This window comes from Phyllostomus hastatus, unplaced genomic scaffold, assembly GCF_019186645.2.
Source record: "Phyllostomus hastatus isolate PE091 unplaced genomic scaffold, TTU_PhHast_1.1 phas_scaffold_21, whole genome shotgun sequence".
Classification (NCBI taxonomy): domain Eukaryota; kingdom Metazoa; phylum Chordata; class Mammalia; order Chiroptera; family Phyllostomidae; genus Phyllostomus; species Phyllostomus hastatus.
The window spans coordinates 30756904-30770070 of NW_025334017.1; the positions used below are offsets into that span (position 1 = coordinate 30756904).

The 13167-nt window shown below is 32.9% G+C and overlaps 1 protein-coding gene across 3 annotated transcripts in view; it reads right to left on the minus strand.

The window, feature by feature from the left end:
- The window catches only part of CSMD3 (CUB and Sushi multiple domains 3), an 891194-nt gene that overhangs the window by 87933 nt on the left and 790094 nt on the right, over window positions 1-13167 (minus strand). For all 3 annotated transcript variants that reach the window (XM_045861257.1, XM_045861256.1, XM_045861255.1), the window contains 4 exons: window positions 12103-12312; window positions 9540-9728; window positions 8676-8853; window positions 7660-7805 (listed from right to left, as the gene is read on the minus strand). In XM_045861257.1, the coding sequence (XP_045717213.1) occupies window positions 7660-7805; window positions 8676-8853; window positions 9540-9728; window positions 12103-12312 (723 nt within the window). The remainder of the gene's footprint in view (window positions 1-7659; window positions 7806-8675; window positions 8854-9539; window positions 9729-12102; window positions 12313-13167) is intronic.

Sequence of the window (13167 nt, forward strand, 5' to 3'; positions counted from 1 at the left end):
GTTTCTCAGAGTAGCAACTTGAGCACCGACTTCAACAATGCTCTGCATGTTTGTAATGAACAGTTTTTGAAAGAGCTACTTGCAAACTACACAATGTTAAACCAGGAAATGGCATTATATTATAATATTTTTTAAAAAGCTGTCAGTACTTTGCACACTAGGTTCAGCAATGTATTCTTTCAAATAGAGAAACACATTTGAACTAAGGGATGCATGTATTGTCTATTACATAATGTGTAATTAAAATGTTTCCAAAATCTAAAATAAATAAATAGTGTCATCTAAATTTTAAATAGTATTAGCATATATTTTAGTTCATGCTTTTTATGGATTATTCTATTAGAAATAGCCTTAGAATTATGATCATTAATGAAAAAGCTGCATAACACAGATATTTACACATTTGATCTAAATCTGTGTTATCTTTAGAGGAACCACTTATTTGACGTGTCATTCAACTTTAAAATACCATTTAAATTTAATAACTACATGAGGATATATTCAACATGTCAGTATCTTTTGAGGATGACTATTATTTGAATTATGCCTTGTTTTGGTTCAAGTGTATGTAGCTGCCTGGTTCCTGGCCAAACACATTTGCTTATTGAAAATACTTTAGGCTTTGATTCTGGAAATATTTTTTGGTTATGTTTTATTTCCTATTTCCTTTGTAATGAAACATCCAACCTAATTCCAGGAAAGAAGCTGTATTTATCTACTTTACTTCAATGGAGCTATTCAAGGCTCTTCAAAAAAGACAAAACCGAACACTGGGCAAATTGCCATTCTTTCTCTTACCCAAAACGGCACAAGTACACGGCCTTTCTGACAAGTAAGAACACAGCATTTCTTACAGAGGGAAAAAACATAATATTCTCTGTTCCATTGTAAAACTCTAAGATCTCTATGACCACTGGCATACTTCAGTGGCAACCCAGATTAGTTCAACTACAATAATTTGACGATTTGGGAAAAATTGTAGGAGAAAAGCATATTGATAATTACATAGTCAGTTATGTAATTCAGGCAATGTTACTATAAAAGTTATATAAAATAAGTTTATAAGTCCACGTAAAAGTGGACTGAGGAGTGTTTATATACATCTTCTATTAGTTGTAATTAAGAAAAAATAGTAAATAATATTATTCTATTTTGGAAAAAAATCTGGTAGTGAGTTGTTATGAACCACGTAAGTAAGTTTCGGCAGTGGTTAAATTACTTACCTATATCATTTTTGTGCCACTAATATTTTATAATTGGTTTATTTCCCTGCCTACAAAAAGAACCTCAGAAATTAAGAGAAATGCTCATCCCTAAATTTAGAGATGATACAGAAAAGTCTCTAAGATGAGAAATGAATCAGCAAGAGTTACCTCATTCCTGGTATTTCCCTAGAGATGGGATGACAGAAGAACAGTAGGCAAAGCTATTGGGAAATCTGAATTATCCATAAGAAAATTCCAACATCTGTTGCATGAATTGACTTCTCCCTAATCACATAGCTAATGTAAAGTATCCAGCCTTTGTGCTCAGCACATTAGAACCTAAAAGTAACGTGCCAACAGTCACCTGGCATATCAGTAGATAAGAGCATATCAACAGTGCCAGTTTTTCTTTTTCAGTCTCTAATTTCTTTTCCCTCTTCACTACCAAGTTGAAGTGCTTTGGGCTTTAAAGGGACATGCTTTAGCTATCTTTATTACTTTAAACTATTCTGCATATTAAAGAAAAGAAAAAAGAAAAGAAAAGACAGGACACAGCTCCTGTGTGCTATCAGCTGGGAGCTGGCTTGGCTCTAAATGATAGACCATGATTTTCTACTGTCGACCATAAAAAGCTTCACTAACAGCTAACATCAGACATGATAATTATTTGACCTTGTTGGAAAAACACAAACACAAGACCTTTCCATAATCATGTCTGAGCACACAAAGATAAAAACAAACAAATACCAAAAAAAAACCCCACAAAAAAACAAAGAAGCAAGAACACAGTCCAAACAACCAAACTGACCAAGAGTCTTCCACCTCAGCTAATACGAGTGAATGGTGCTTCCTACTACAGTGATTCTAGGTTAGGGATGTTCCCATTCCTCACACCTTGTAGAAAAAATGCATTATGATACCCAATTGTAGAACTGCTCCAACTTTCTGATAGTACCCAATCCAGAGGAAAGCATGTGTCCTTGAAATTTTCCAGAACCATTGAACATTGCCCACATCCTACTACTAGCTCCTCCTAACACCTTCTTACTGATATGCCACAGGGTCACTCGAGGTGTATTTATCTCACTCATTGTAATGAGCCAATACACCCAACTTTATTTAACTAAGGGTTTTTTCCCGATGGACTTTGGCTGGAAGGGGCTGACAGTAAGATATTGTAGAAAATAAATATCATAGCTTATCAATAGGTGTGTACATACAGCAAAATGTCAACTATAGTAAGCAATTTTGACATGTCTTTTAGTTACTTAACTAATCACTAAGTAGTTATTAAGTAATAATAAATGACATTAATTCATAGTAGCTTCACCAGTTTGGTATTTAGCTTCAATATATGTATTTATATATAATTGTATGACATCTATAACCCTATGTTCTCTAGGGAACATCAATGAAACACTTTATGAGTTCAATGCATTATCTACTGAAACATGAAAGGAGGTCAGACCTGCAGGTTGTGTGAGGTGAAGGGGTCACATAGTCCAAAGCAATGCTGATTTATGTTTTTGTAAAATGTGCCCTTACAGCTGCAGCAGTCTCTTTTAGGATGGGACTTTCTGGAGTTAAACATACATGTCTCCAAATGCAACACTTATTGTAAATCCCACATAATCTTAAAGGATGACTTAAAAGATAGTGCCGTTCTTTTAAATACAATTTTTAAAGTAATCTGAAAGTCAATATATAATCAACTCATCTTTTTATAGAAGATGTGCCAACAATAGAAAATAGTAAATAATATGTTATTAAATCATATATGATTACTAAGAAAAGTCTTCTGAGTGTAAATTGAGGTACCCTAATACTCTGATATTAAAAAAATAAGTGACTTGGATAATGGATTTAAACATTAAAATGATACCTTCTGTTTTAAGTTAATAAATACATATTCTGGTTATACTACAGCCTCTGGTTGTTTTGATTGGAATAAGTCAGATCCTCACTAAAACTTTTTTTCTCTCTTCACAGTTACCATAGAACATTCTGGGAACTATAAAGAAAAACGTACTAAGTTGCGATAAACCTATGGACATATTGTAGTTATCTTGTAGGTCCTGAAGGAGAAGCACTAAGGAGTCTGAAGCTCCACGTTGTCATTAAGAAGGGGTATTTTCTAGAAAATAAGATGACCTACCATCTTGCTAAAAATGAAAATCATTTCTGCTCATTTTTAATTAGGTTTATATACCATTAAATACAACCTGGGCATGGGACAGTACCAGTTTAGGGCATTGCCTGGCACTTACATTATTGCTGCGGCTGTTGTCACTATTTAAAAAGAGGTCGTTTTTTGGAGTCAGACAGACCTATTTTGAATTCCAGGCAGCCCTTCTATTTATTAGTTCTCTGGCTTTAGGTAGGTTACAATTTTTTATTCAGGTCTTTCATTATTAAAATGAGAATGATAATGCTTACCTTGCAGAGTTAAAACAAAAATTAGCAATAATGCATGGGAAGTACCCGGTGTAGTGCCAGGCATTTTAAGTTTTCTGTAAATGGCAACTATTGCTATTATAGTGGCTATTATACAGAGTCAGTGTCTGCAAAAACATGTGGTTAAGTAGATTTTGTGCAGTTTACCTCCAAAGAGTCATTGCTTAGGACTGAATAGTGTTATTATTTATTATAAGCCAACTCCATCTTGAGTATATGGCAGATATCAGGAAAATTCAGCAATACAGAGGGAGACAAAAACATCTCTCCAGATGAAGAAAAAGTATGATAGCTGAGATAAAGCACCTACACATGTATGCCTGTCCTATTTTTTCATTGCATAGAAATTGTATTTTTCAAAGCTTTTTATGAATGTTATTTTTGATCATGAAAGGTTTTATGAAAGTGATATTTTATAAAAGACAGATGGCTGGCTGGATCTCATAAAGGAAGTTCAGCTTAAGGAGAAAAAAACACTGTTTTCATTCTTTTCAAATATATTAAAAATACATTAATAAATAAAACCTAAATGATCAGTGTGACCTTAAGAAAATATTGATCTATCAGATTTATAAAATAAATATACTAGTCTTAAGAAAACCACTTCTGACTTACAAGGTTGGGCACAACAGAAACCAATAGGGGAGTAAACCATTCTAAACTTAGCTATACCTAATCAGCTTAAAATAAGGGTTAAACAGTCATTTATCTACTGGCTTACTTATTTAAAAAGTACCAAATGACTTGAACAACTCTTTTTTAACATTACAAGAATTCACTTTGGCACTAAGCTACAGGTACTGAATATGGGCCCAGGATATGAATAATATATTTCAGATGCATTAAATTATATTAGTTTTATAATACTAATTTGAACACTGGCATCTTTGTTTCTTTGAGAGGGAACTAGCATACATCTATATATTATAACATAATATTTTTAAAAGTTGTCACTAATACAGGTAAAAAATTAAACAACTCTTTGAAAGAATCGGAACATACATTCCCTCTGTAAGACTAACATACAATTAGTCAGCCAATCAGTCAATAATAAAAAATATGCAAGGGCTACAAAGCAGAACTATGATATATCTTCAAAAAATGCATTCATTATTATTAAGCTTGCACACTTGTAAAACAAGATACTACCATATTGTAATTATGTTACAATATAGTAACATATTGTTACCATATTGTAATTAACAATTCTCAAAAGTTTGGTAAAAAGAGCAAGTGCTATCACAGAGAAGGTGGCAGTAATACCTGTATGCTGGAATTATCAAGAAATGGAAGAAACGAGACTCAAGGTGGGGAGACTTAAGGACTGAAGATAACTATCGAAGTTCAGGAGACAGTGAGAGAAGGAATCTGCCTGGGGGGGAATATTCAGTAGCCCAAGTGATAGGGAAACTTTACATTTGATTTAATATAGGCATCCTGTATTCTTGAAAAGGTGAGTTGGGATGAAAGCAGGGTTTAGGAAAATTATCCTAAAGCAGCTGTTGGAATGTCAGGCATGTGTCAATTTTAATGTGAGCCCTGGCTACAACCCCAAATTTCAAGGTTAGTTTAAGGTTTGGGTAATATTTCCAGGGATGTTGATCCAAATGTTGGGATTCTCTAGGCTCTGGCAATTGTGTCTTATTATGAAATTATTTAAAGCATAAAGATAAGTGTCCTATCAGAAAATCTAAAACGTGAGATAACTTGCGGTAAGGAGAGGAAAATGCACTGGACATCTGCTCTGCCAGGCGCTCTAATAACTGTGTATCATCCATTCCCTCCGATTCTCCGATCATCTCAGCAATTTGATGCTGATAACAAGGGCAATGGCAGCGATTATTTGGGTGGAGCTATGCCAAATTGCCAATATTGAGCATAGTTTTACCAAAATTTTATATGGTTGAATCCAGTTTATTCCAGTAATTAGAGTGATGGCTACATGTACAGTAGCTCACTCATCCTCTCAGCAATCCTGCCATGGTGTTTTACAGCAAAAAAAGTGATTGACCGAAGGGTAACTTGTCCCCAGTCAACAAATCACTGCAAAACAAAGCACCCCAAAATATTTGATCTTCTTATTCCTAAGCTAGTTCTATTATATATACATAATTTTATATAGCTTATAGATTATATAATTATATGTAGCTTATATAGCTTATATAAGCTATAATTCTTATAGTTTAAGACTAAGATTAAATATATACGAAAATATAAATATATAAAATATATAAACATAATATATGTATATTATATAACGTATATACAATATATACCATTCTATATTGTGTATATTATATAATATATATGTATAAACATATAAAACATATATAAATATATATATGACTCAAAACCTAGTTACAAAACAGGTGAAACATATTTTACTATGAGAATATATTTATACCTTTTCGTAAGTGTCTGTATAAATCCACATCTGTATGTTGTGTGCAGACATACATTCTATCCTCATGTTTTCTATATGAATACAAATACACAGGCATCTTTTTCTCTGACCTTACTTTCCCTTTGAATCATGTCCTAAGTTTTATAATAATTTTACATTCCTTATAAGGTTATCTAATGCATATTTATAGTCCGTGTATTGTTATTTGTTCAGGCAGGACACAAAATAATAAAAATATATGCAGACATCCATAAAAAGAAAAAATGTTTTATACAAAATGCAGTCAGCAACTAATTCACCCTTTAACTTTGTTATTTAATTTATTGGCTTCTGGGTTATGGTTATTTATTAAAATAATAAAGCTGTTGTTATAGTCTTAGACTAGACCTACATACTGCTGGCATCAGTGTCCAAGTCAGTAAAAAAGGCAAAGGGGTTACTTTGGTGAAAGCCGGAATAACATTTGTCTAGCTGCATGTCCCTATCTTGTTGGCTGTGCTGGAATGTACACACAGCTCCAGCAGCTGTGGGTCCTGTGGAAGTACAGCTGGGTACCATTTAGCAGCTGGTGAGTGCTGAGATTAAGTAAACCAAGTATTTTCTGGTCTATGCTCTGACTATATCCAAACCTGATGTACTCTAAATGTGAGCATAACTGTATTTGACGTAGCATATTTCTCATAAAACATAGGATTTGGGTATCAAAGTTTTAAAGCTTTGCATTAAAAAAGATGAAAGCATTAAATTGTATATCAATGTCATAGACAAAACACAAGTTCATGTTGCAAATTTTCATATAACTTACAAATCTAATTCAATAGCTTATTGATCCTGTGAACTATTCATGGAATTCATCTTACATAATCATATAAAACAGAATGTGTTTCATGGAAGTATGGTCATAGCAGATAAAGGTATGTACTAATTGGAAATAAAATGATATTTTATATATAATTAAACAAAATCAATTTGAGATGCAAGACATTTTTTAAAACTGTGAAACCACCTGAATGTTCTTTCAAAAAGTTACCATTATAAAGCAACAACCTAGAATAATCCTATACAAAGAATTCAAATTGAAACTCTTCGTAAATTATTCCACAGGAGTACAGCTATGAACTTAATGATCTGAAATAGTCACTTAAAACTGTAAGAGTCTAGAACAGATATGGTTTTGAGACAAGAGTATAAATGATTAATATGATTCAAAGCATAAAGATATTGGGTAATCATTTTAGAAAGACTCACAGCAGGTTGAATAGATTAAACATTTTGTATTGAAAAATCTATTAATGTCTCAAAGTTACATGCAGTAAAATATGAACAGCTGGTTCTCTTTTATTGGTTTCCATGTGAAAAAAATGATTTTCTACTGGGTAATAATTGAGTGATTTATTTCTTATTTCTACTTGCTTATATTTTAACTTCCCTAACTGTTTAGAAGAGGTTATTCTTTGCAAGTAAATGTATTTGAAATAATGAAAGTGTCAAATTGTAATACCTTTTCAATCATTGGTTAAATATATTTTACATTTAACTATCCAGAACTATTTTAAAGATTACCAAATGAAATATAAACTCTTAGATAATACAAACCATGATAACTGAGCACAAAAAAGCCACTTGTGGTGAAATCACTGTGGAATTTGATTAGAATCTGATTCGAAGTGCTATAGACTGATTCCAAAGCAGTATTGCCACTGAACTGCCCAATCTGAGGTGAGTTTTGATCTGGCCCATCCCTAATAGAAAGAGACACAGCAGAGAGGGAGAAAGAGTAAGATTAATTTGGGGGAGTCTTCCACCAAGTGTAGTAAAAGCATTACATATGAGATGACATAGAGTAGAAGAAATAACCAATGAGTGGCAAATCATATCGATATCCTTTATATTTACATAGGTGATAACATTTAAAACATGAAGTGTAAAAATAGATCATAGTTTTACCTGAATAAAATACAATCACATAGTTGTTATCAATTACACATTTTGGTTTTCTGACCACAACCCAGAGCCTCCCAAAAGCTTAAAGTTTGCCATCCTTTTATGTTCTTCAAAATAATCTTAAGTATCACAGACTGTTAAATTAGAAGGAATCTTAGAACTCATACAGTGGCTCTATTAACCATTTTCAATAATTAATGCAGATATTTCTTTATATTTTTAGATAAAGATGTTTCAATTAACAGGATAATGATACAAATACATTTCATAACAAATTATTATGACAAATTCAAAAGTTATATTAAATAATTGTATTTTGAATATAGGCTTTCAATTTTCACTGGTTTTGTAAATAGAGAACTTTCTTATCTTAAACTTATCCTGATATTAATTCTCTGTTTTGGCATATTAATTTAATCATACATTTAAATGTTTGTCCACATATAAAGTTTTCATTCAAAGTGTCTAGCTGCTTTATGAGCAAATGAGCCAAAATCTATTTCTCTTTTGTCTCATTCTACAAAACACAAACTGCCACCTTCAGTCACACAATTCAAATATCAGATGTCAATTTCTGTTTACAGAGGACTGTGATGTGTATTTTCATTCCGACCTTGTTTCACTGGTATGCATAGCTGAATCAATCAATAACAATGGTCCTGGCTTACCACACAGTAATGAAATCATAGACTGGTTCTGTTTGAAGAACAGTAAAATTGATGTAGATGCCGTTCCCAGGGGGTACTCGTACAAGCCAAAAGCAGTCTTGGAAGTTGGGATACTCATCAGGATACCCGGGAGAGTAGATGGTGCCATTCATGGCAGTTATATTCCCTCCACAAAGAGCTGCAGAAAAGGTGTGAAACAAAAGTTAACATAAAATAACATGAGATGATTTGATAAAAAGCCAAACATTTTATTCCTCTTAAGCAGTATAAAATACATCTGTATTAGTTTTTACCTCAGTGAGGTGTATGAAATGAAGTTGAAAACATGAACAAAATACAGTCAGCTTTTACTTATTTTTCAGTATGGCGCATGCTACATAGTTATTATCAACTATCGCTAGATTAGTAAAGCACACCATCTTCATCTTCTTTTTTTCCAAATATTTTATGGATACATATATTGTTAACTCTTATTTGTCTTTTACCATGTCTGCATATATAAGTTCTTACAAGAGGTTAAGGCATTATTATGTAAAAGGTTTTTTTTTAAAGAACGAACCCAAATTCAGTAGCAGTATCTGGGTTACTGGTTTATATAAGAATGATTATTAAATACATACACCTACACAAATACACAAACAGGAGAAGCTGTAAAGTGTTAACTTTCTTATGGCCAATGGGGAAGATTTGGACTTCTTCCAGTAATAATAAAATCAATTATTCGTTATGGGGCTTTGAGGGTTTGACCTGTGTGCTAATCACAGTTACTCAACTGAAAGGGAGACTCTATGTTTAGCATGCTGTTTGAAGAGGAAGACAAAAAAAAAATGCCCTGAAAAACTATTGAAGATAGATGAAGCATACCTTCACACCTGGGAAGTGGATGATTCCAATTACGACTCACTCCATGGAGGCAGGTGAGAGCTGAATTTCCAATTAGTGTGTACCCAGGGAAACATTCAAATGAAATGGTTTGACCCACAGTAAAATCGTTGCCGATGACAAAGCCATTTCGAAACGGGCGTGGATCAGGGCAGCTTTGCAACTGGTAGGCTGCAAAAGGGAAAAAAAGTCCTCTGAATTTTGGAAGACCACAGATGGGGTATTATTTGCAACTTGCAAAATAGATGCAGTGCTGCTTGTAGTTGGTTATAAATAGCAATTCAGATTTATAATAAATAATGTCAATGAGAGTATGTTATGAACTTCTTCTCAAGTCTCCAATTTTCACATTTAAATGTTAGTACAATTCATAAAAAATGCATTCAGTTTCTTCATCCACTTATGCAATCTGAATTACAAGTTTTAATGAAAATGTAAACTACTCTTACAGCCACAATTTTAATCAAACATATTCTGATTTCTTTATATAGAGTGTAATTGCTTCCTAGTTACACCGCATATACATAGGATAAAATAAACACACATGTAACGCTAACTCTGAGCCTTTTTGAATTTTATTTTTACTACTTTTTCTCTAAAAGAAACATGCCACTGTTAAGTTTCTCAAAAGTTACTTAATCATATAAAGTATTAGGAAGCAAATTTCCTCGTGATGTAAATTTTGTATTCCAGTTGTCACAGTATTTTAGCCACTGCAGCAAAACCACACGTGCACTCGTCCCTACTCCTCTCACTCTGCGTTCCACATGAGATCAACGCTCCTGTTTTGTTTGTCATTGTGTCCTAAGCCTTGCTGACTGCCCTTCACATAGTAGGTGCTCAATGCACTCTGCGGAGTAAATTTTGAGCCTGTAAGTAATATATACAATGCATTTTTCCAAAGTTCAGGAAGTTCTTAAAGTCTAATCACAAGATCATTTAAAAATAACATTGGTTTATGACCGTGCATAAATTAACCTATTTCTCAAATATGCCATTAGCTCAATAATATCAATGCAGTAAAAGAAGAGATAGTTTTAAAATTCTATATAACTCACCAATAATATGTAGTGATGATCGTAACACATTGTGGCTGATGTCAATAATATTAATATTAGATCAATAATGGTAACCAATTCTTTAACTTTATACTTTTATTATGAAAAGAATTAATCTTTTCTTCAAGGGCATATTGATGAAAATGTAGTGAATGAAGTTCAAATTCCAGTTTTACATCATTCAAATATGAACATTATTTTGAGCGACAGAGAAAAAAATGAGGGCGGGGAAAAGAACCTGAGGCCAGGTTTGGGTTAAATAGCAAAGTGCTGGCATCAGGCCCCGTACACTTTCCAGAGAAGGACAACAAAGATAGCTCCGAGTCTTCTAGAAACAAAGAAGAAAATAAGTAGTTGCCCAATTGTTCCTGAAATATTTAAATTCTTTGGGAGCACAGTTAATTCTGTACTGCCAGGTGGTAGAAATGACTCCTATTTTCTGTAAAGGATAATGTGTGTTGCAGTGCTCTTACACTATATCTGCAAATATGATTCAGGTTTTCATTATTTTAGACCCATGCAGTTGGACGTTACAATATCTCCTTTAACTATATTTGTAAGGTCTTTCAGTTATATGTGCTTTTTGTGGAAATCACATCCTAGAGCATCACATACTCATGAGGTCCTTAATAATTGTGGCAGATGTATAATCAAATTTTAAGTTATTTTATTAAACACTGAAGTCATTGGAATTACATCATTTGTGTAAAACATCATAACATTAAATATTTCATTTTAAATCTTCGACTTTGAAGATCTAAAATAATATAATAACAATAATAATAGCTAAAATGCACTAAATACCTACTGATGGTATATACCATGGTACATATTTTACATTCATTTTATAATATAAAGTTCAAAACAACTATTACTAACATGCAAATTAAAAAAAACATGGAGTTGAGTCCCAGGCCACTTTAGGTTGAACAGGGGCATTGACCTCCGATTTTGTGTTACCCAAGTCGAAACTATTCATAAGGATTGTGCTCAGGGTCATGCAGCACTTTTATATTAGAATAAAGCCTAATAGAATACGACTGTCAAAGTGTTTATTTCCTATTCTCATGGCTATGAAATGGAACTAAGGAATGTCATACCATTCTATCATTAAAGGTAAAAAAAAATAATTTTACATATAACAGATGAGTACTGCAAAATATTTTCAACTCATTCATGTTGATATAAAAGCTAAGATAAATATTTGATGTCCAGCTTTGCTTAACTACCTTGCCTTGATGGGCTTAATTTCACTGTGCATTAAGATTAATTGAATCCTTTTGTTCATTATACGATTTTTCTAAGGCCTCAGAATGACATCATTCCCCCTATATAGTTGCCTGAAGATTGAATAATTTTAAAAATCTTGCTAACTGAAGGTTTAGGTTATTCTCTTTCTGAAACAGAAAATAGAAAATTCAGAGTTATTTAGATTGCTAGTAGCTGATTTGGCACTAAGTCAACTTTCACTTTGTTATTCATCTCACCTTGGTATACAATGTGGAACCCTTGCTTGTTTTGTGAATAGTCACTGTGAAAATACAGGCTGGTTTCATGAGTAGTGCTAAATAAGGAAGATGGGATCTGCGGACCACTAAGTCGGCCGATAACAGTACTAGTTTCTGAGGTTCCACTTCTTACTTCCAAATAATCATGTATAGTTTCTGTAGAAAAATTAACAAACTGGAGATGTACACCTAAAGAAGAAAAGCACACAAAATACTACTTTATTTTTTTAATAAAGCAAATGCACACACAAACAAATGCACACGTCCACATTAATGCACTTAGACCTATTTCCATTTAGGCTGCGAGGTATACTCTCTGGATCTGGGCCCTGGATTTGCTGTCTGCCTGGGACAATTAACTTTGCTATATGGTTCAAAGAAACGCTATTGCTCGCAAACGCCCACTAGTGGCCACATGAGGAACATCTTCCATTTTACTATGATGCCACCATAGTAAAACTAATCAAGAAAATGGCTTTCGCTCTATTTAATATTATTTAACAATATATCAACCAACTCTGAGGTAAAAAGAGACTCAGTAAATTGTACTTTGTAAAATACCTATTGGAGGCCAAAATTTAACTGCTAAGTTTCTATATAGTAATGTAATCAGACCCCATAATTACATTAGAAATTAGTCATTCATCAGGGGGAAAAAATTAACTTCTTTAAAATATCATTCAGAGGCACACAAGGTATCAGTATGCTCCTTTAGTACTTTGATTGTCAGAAACTAATGCTAAATGTTATGAAATAGTCTCAATAAAATCTAGTGATCCGTGTTATATGCCGAAAAAATTGCCAAATAGTCTTAGTTTCTTTATAAACAAAACTAAAATATGAGATAGTAAATATCCCTGGGATGCAAAACAACATAAAATAAAAGCTCATAAAGGCATGTTTGCCTAATTCAATTTATATTCAATTTTAGTCAACTTGGTGTTTTTTCCTACAACGACCATTCTGCAATTGTTAATAATAAAATCTGACATTGAATATTTTCTTTCAGCTAGGCACTGTTTTAAGGGTTTGTTTAATGCTCAC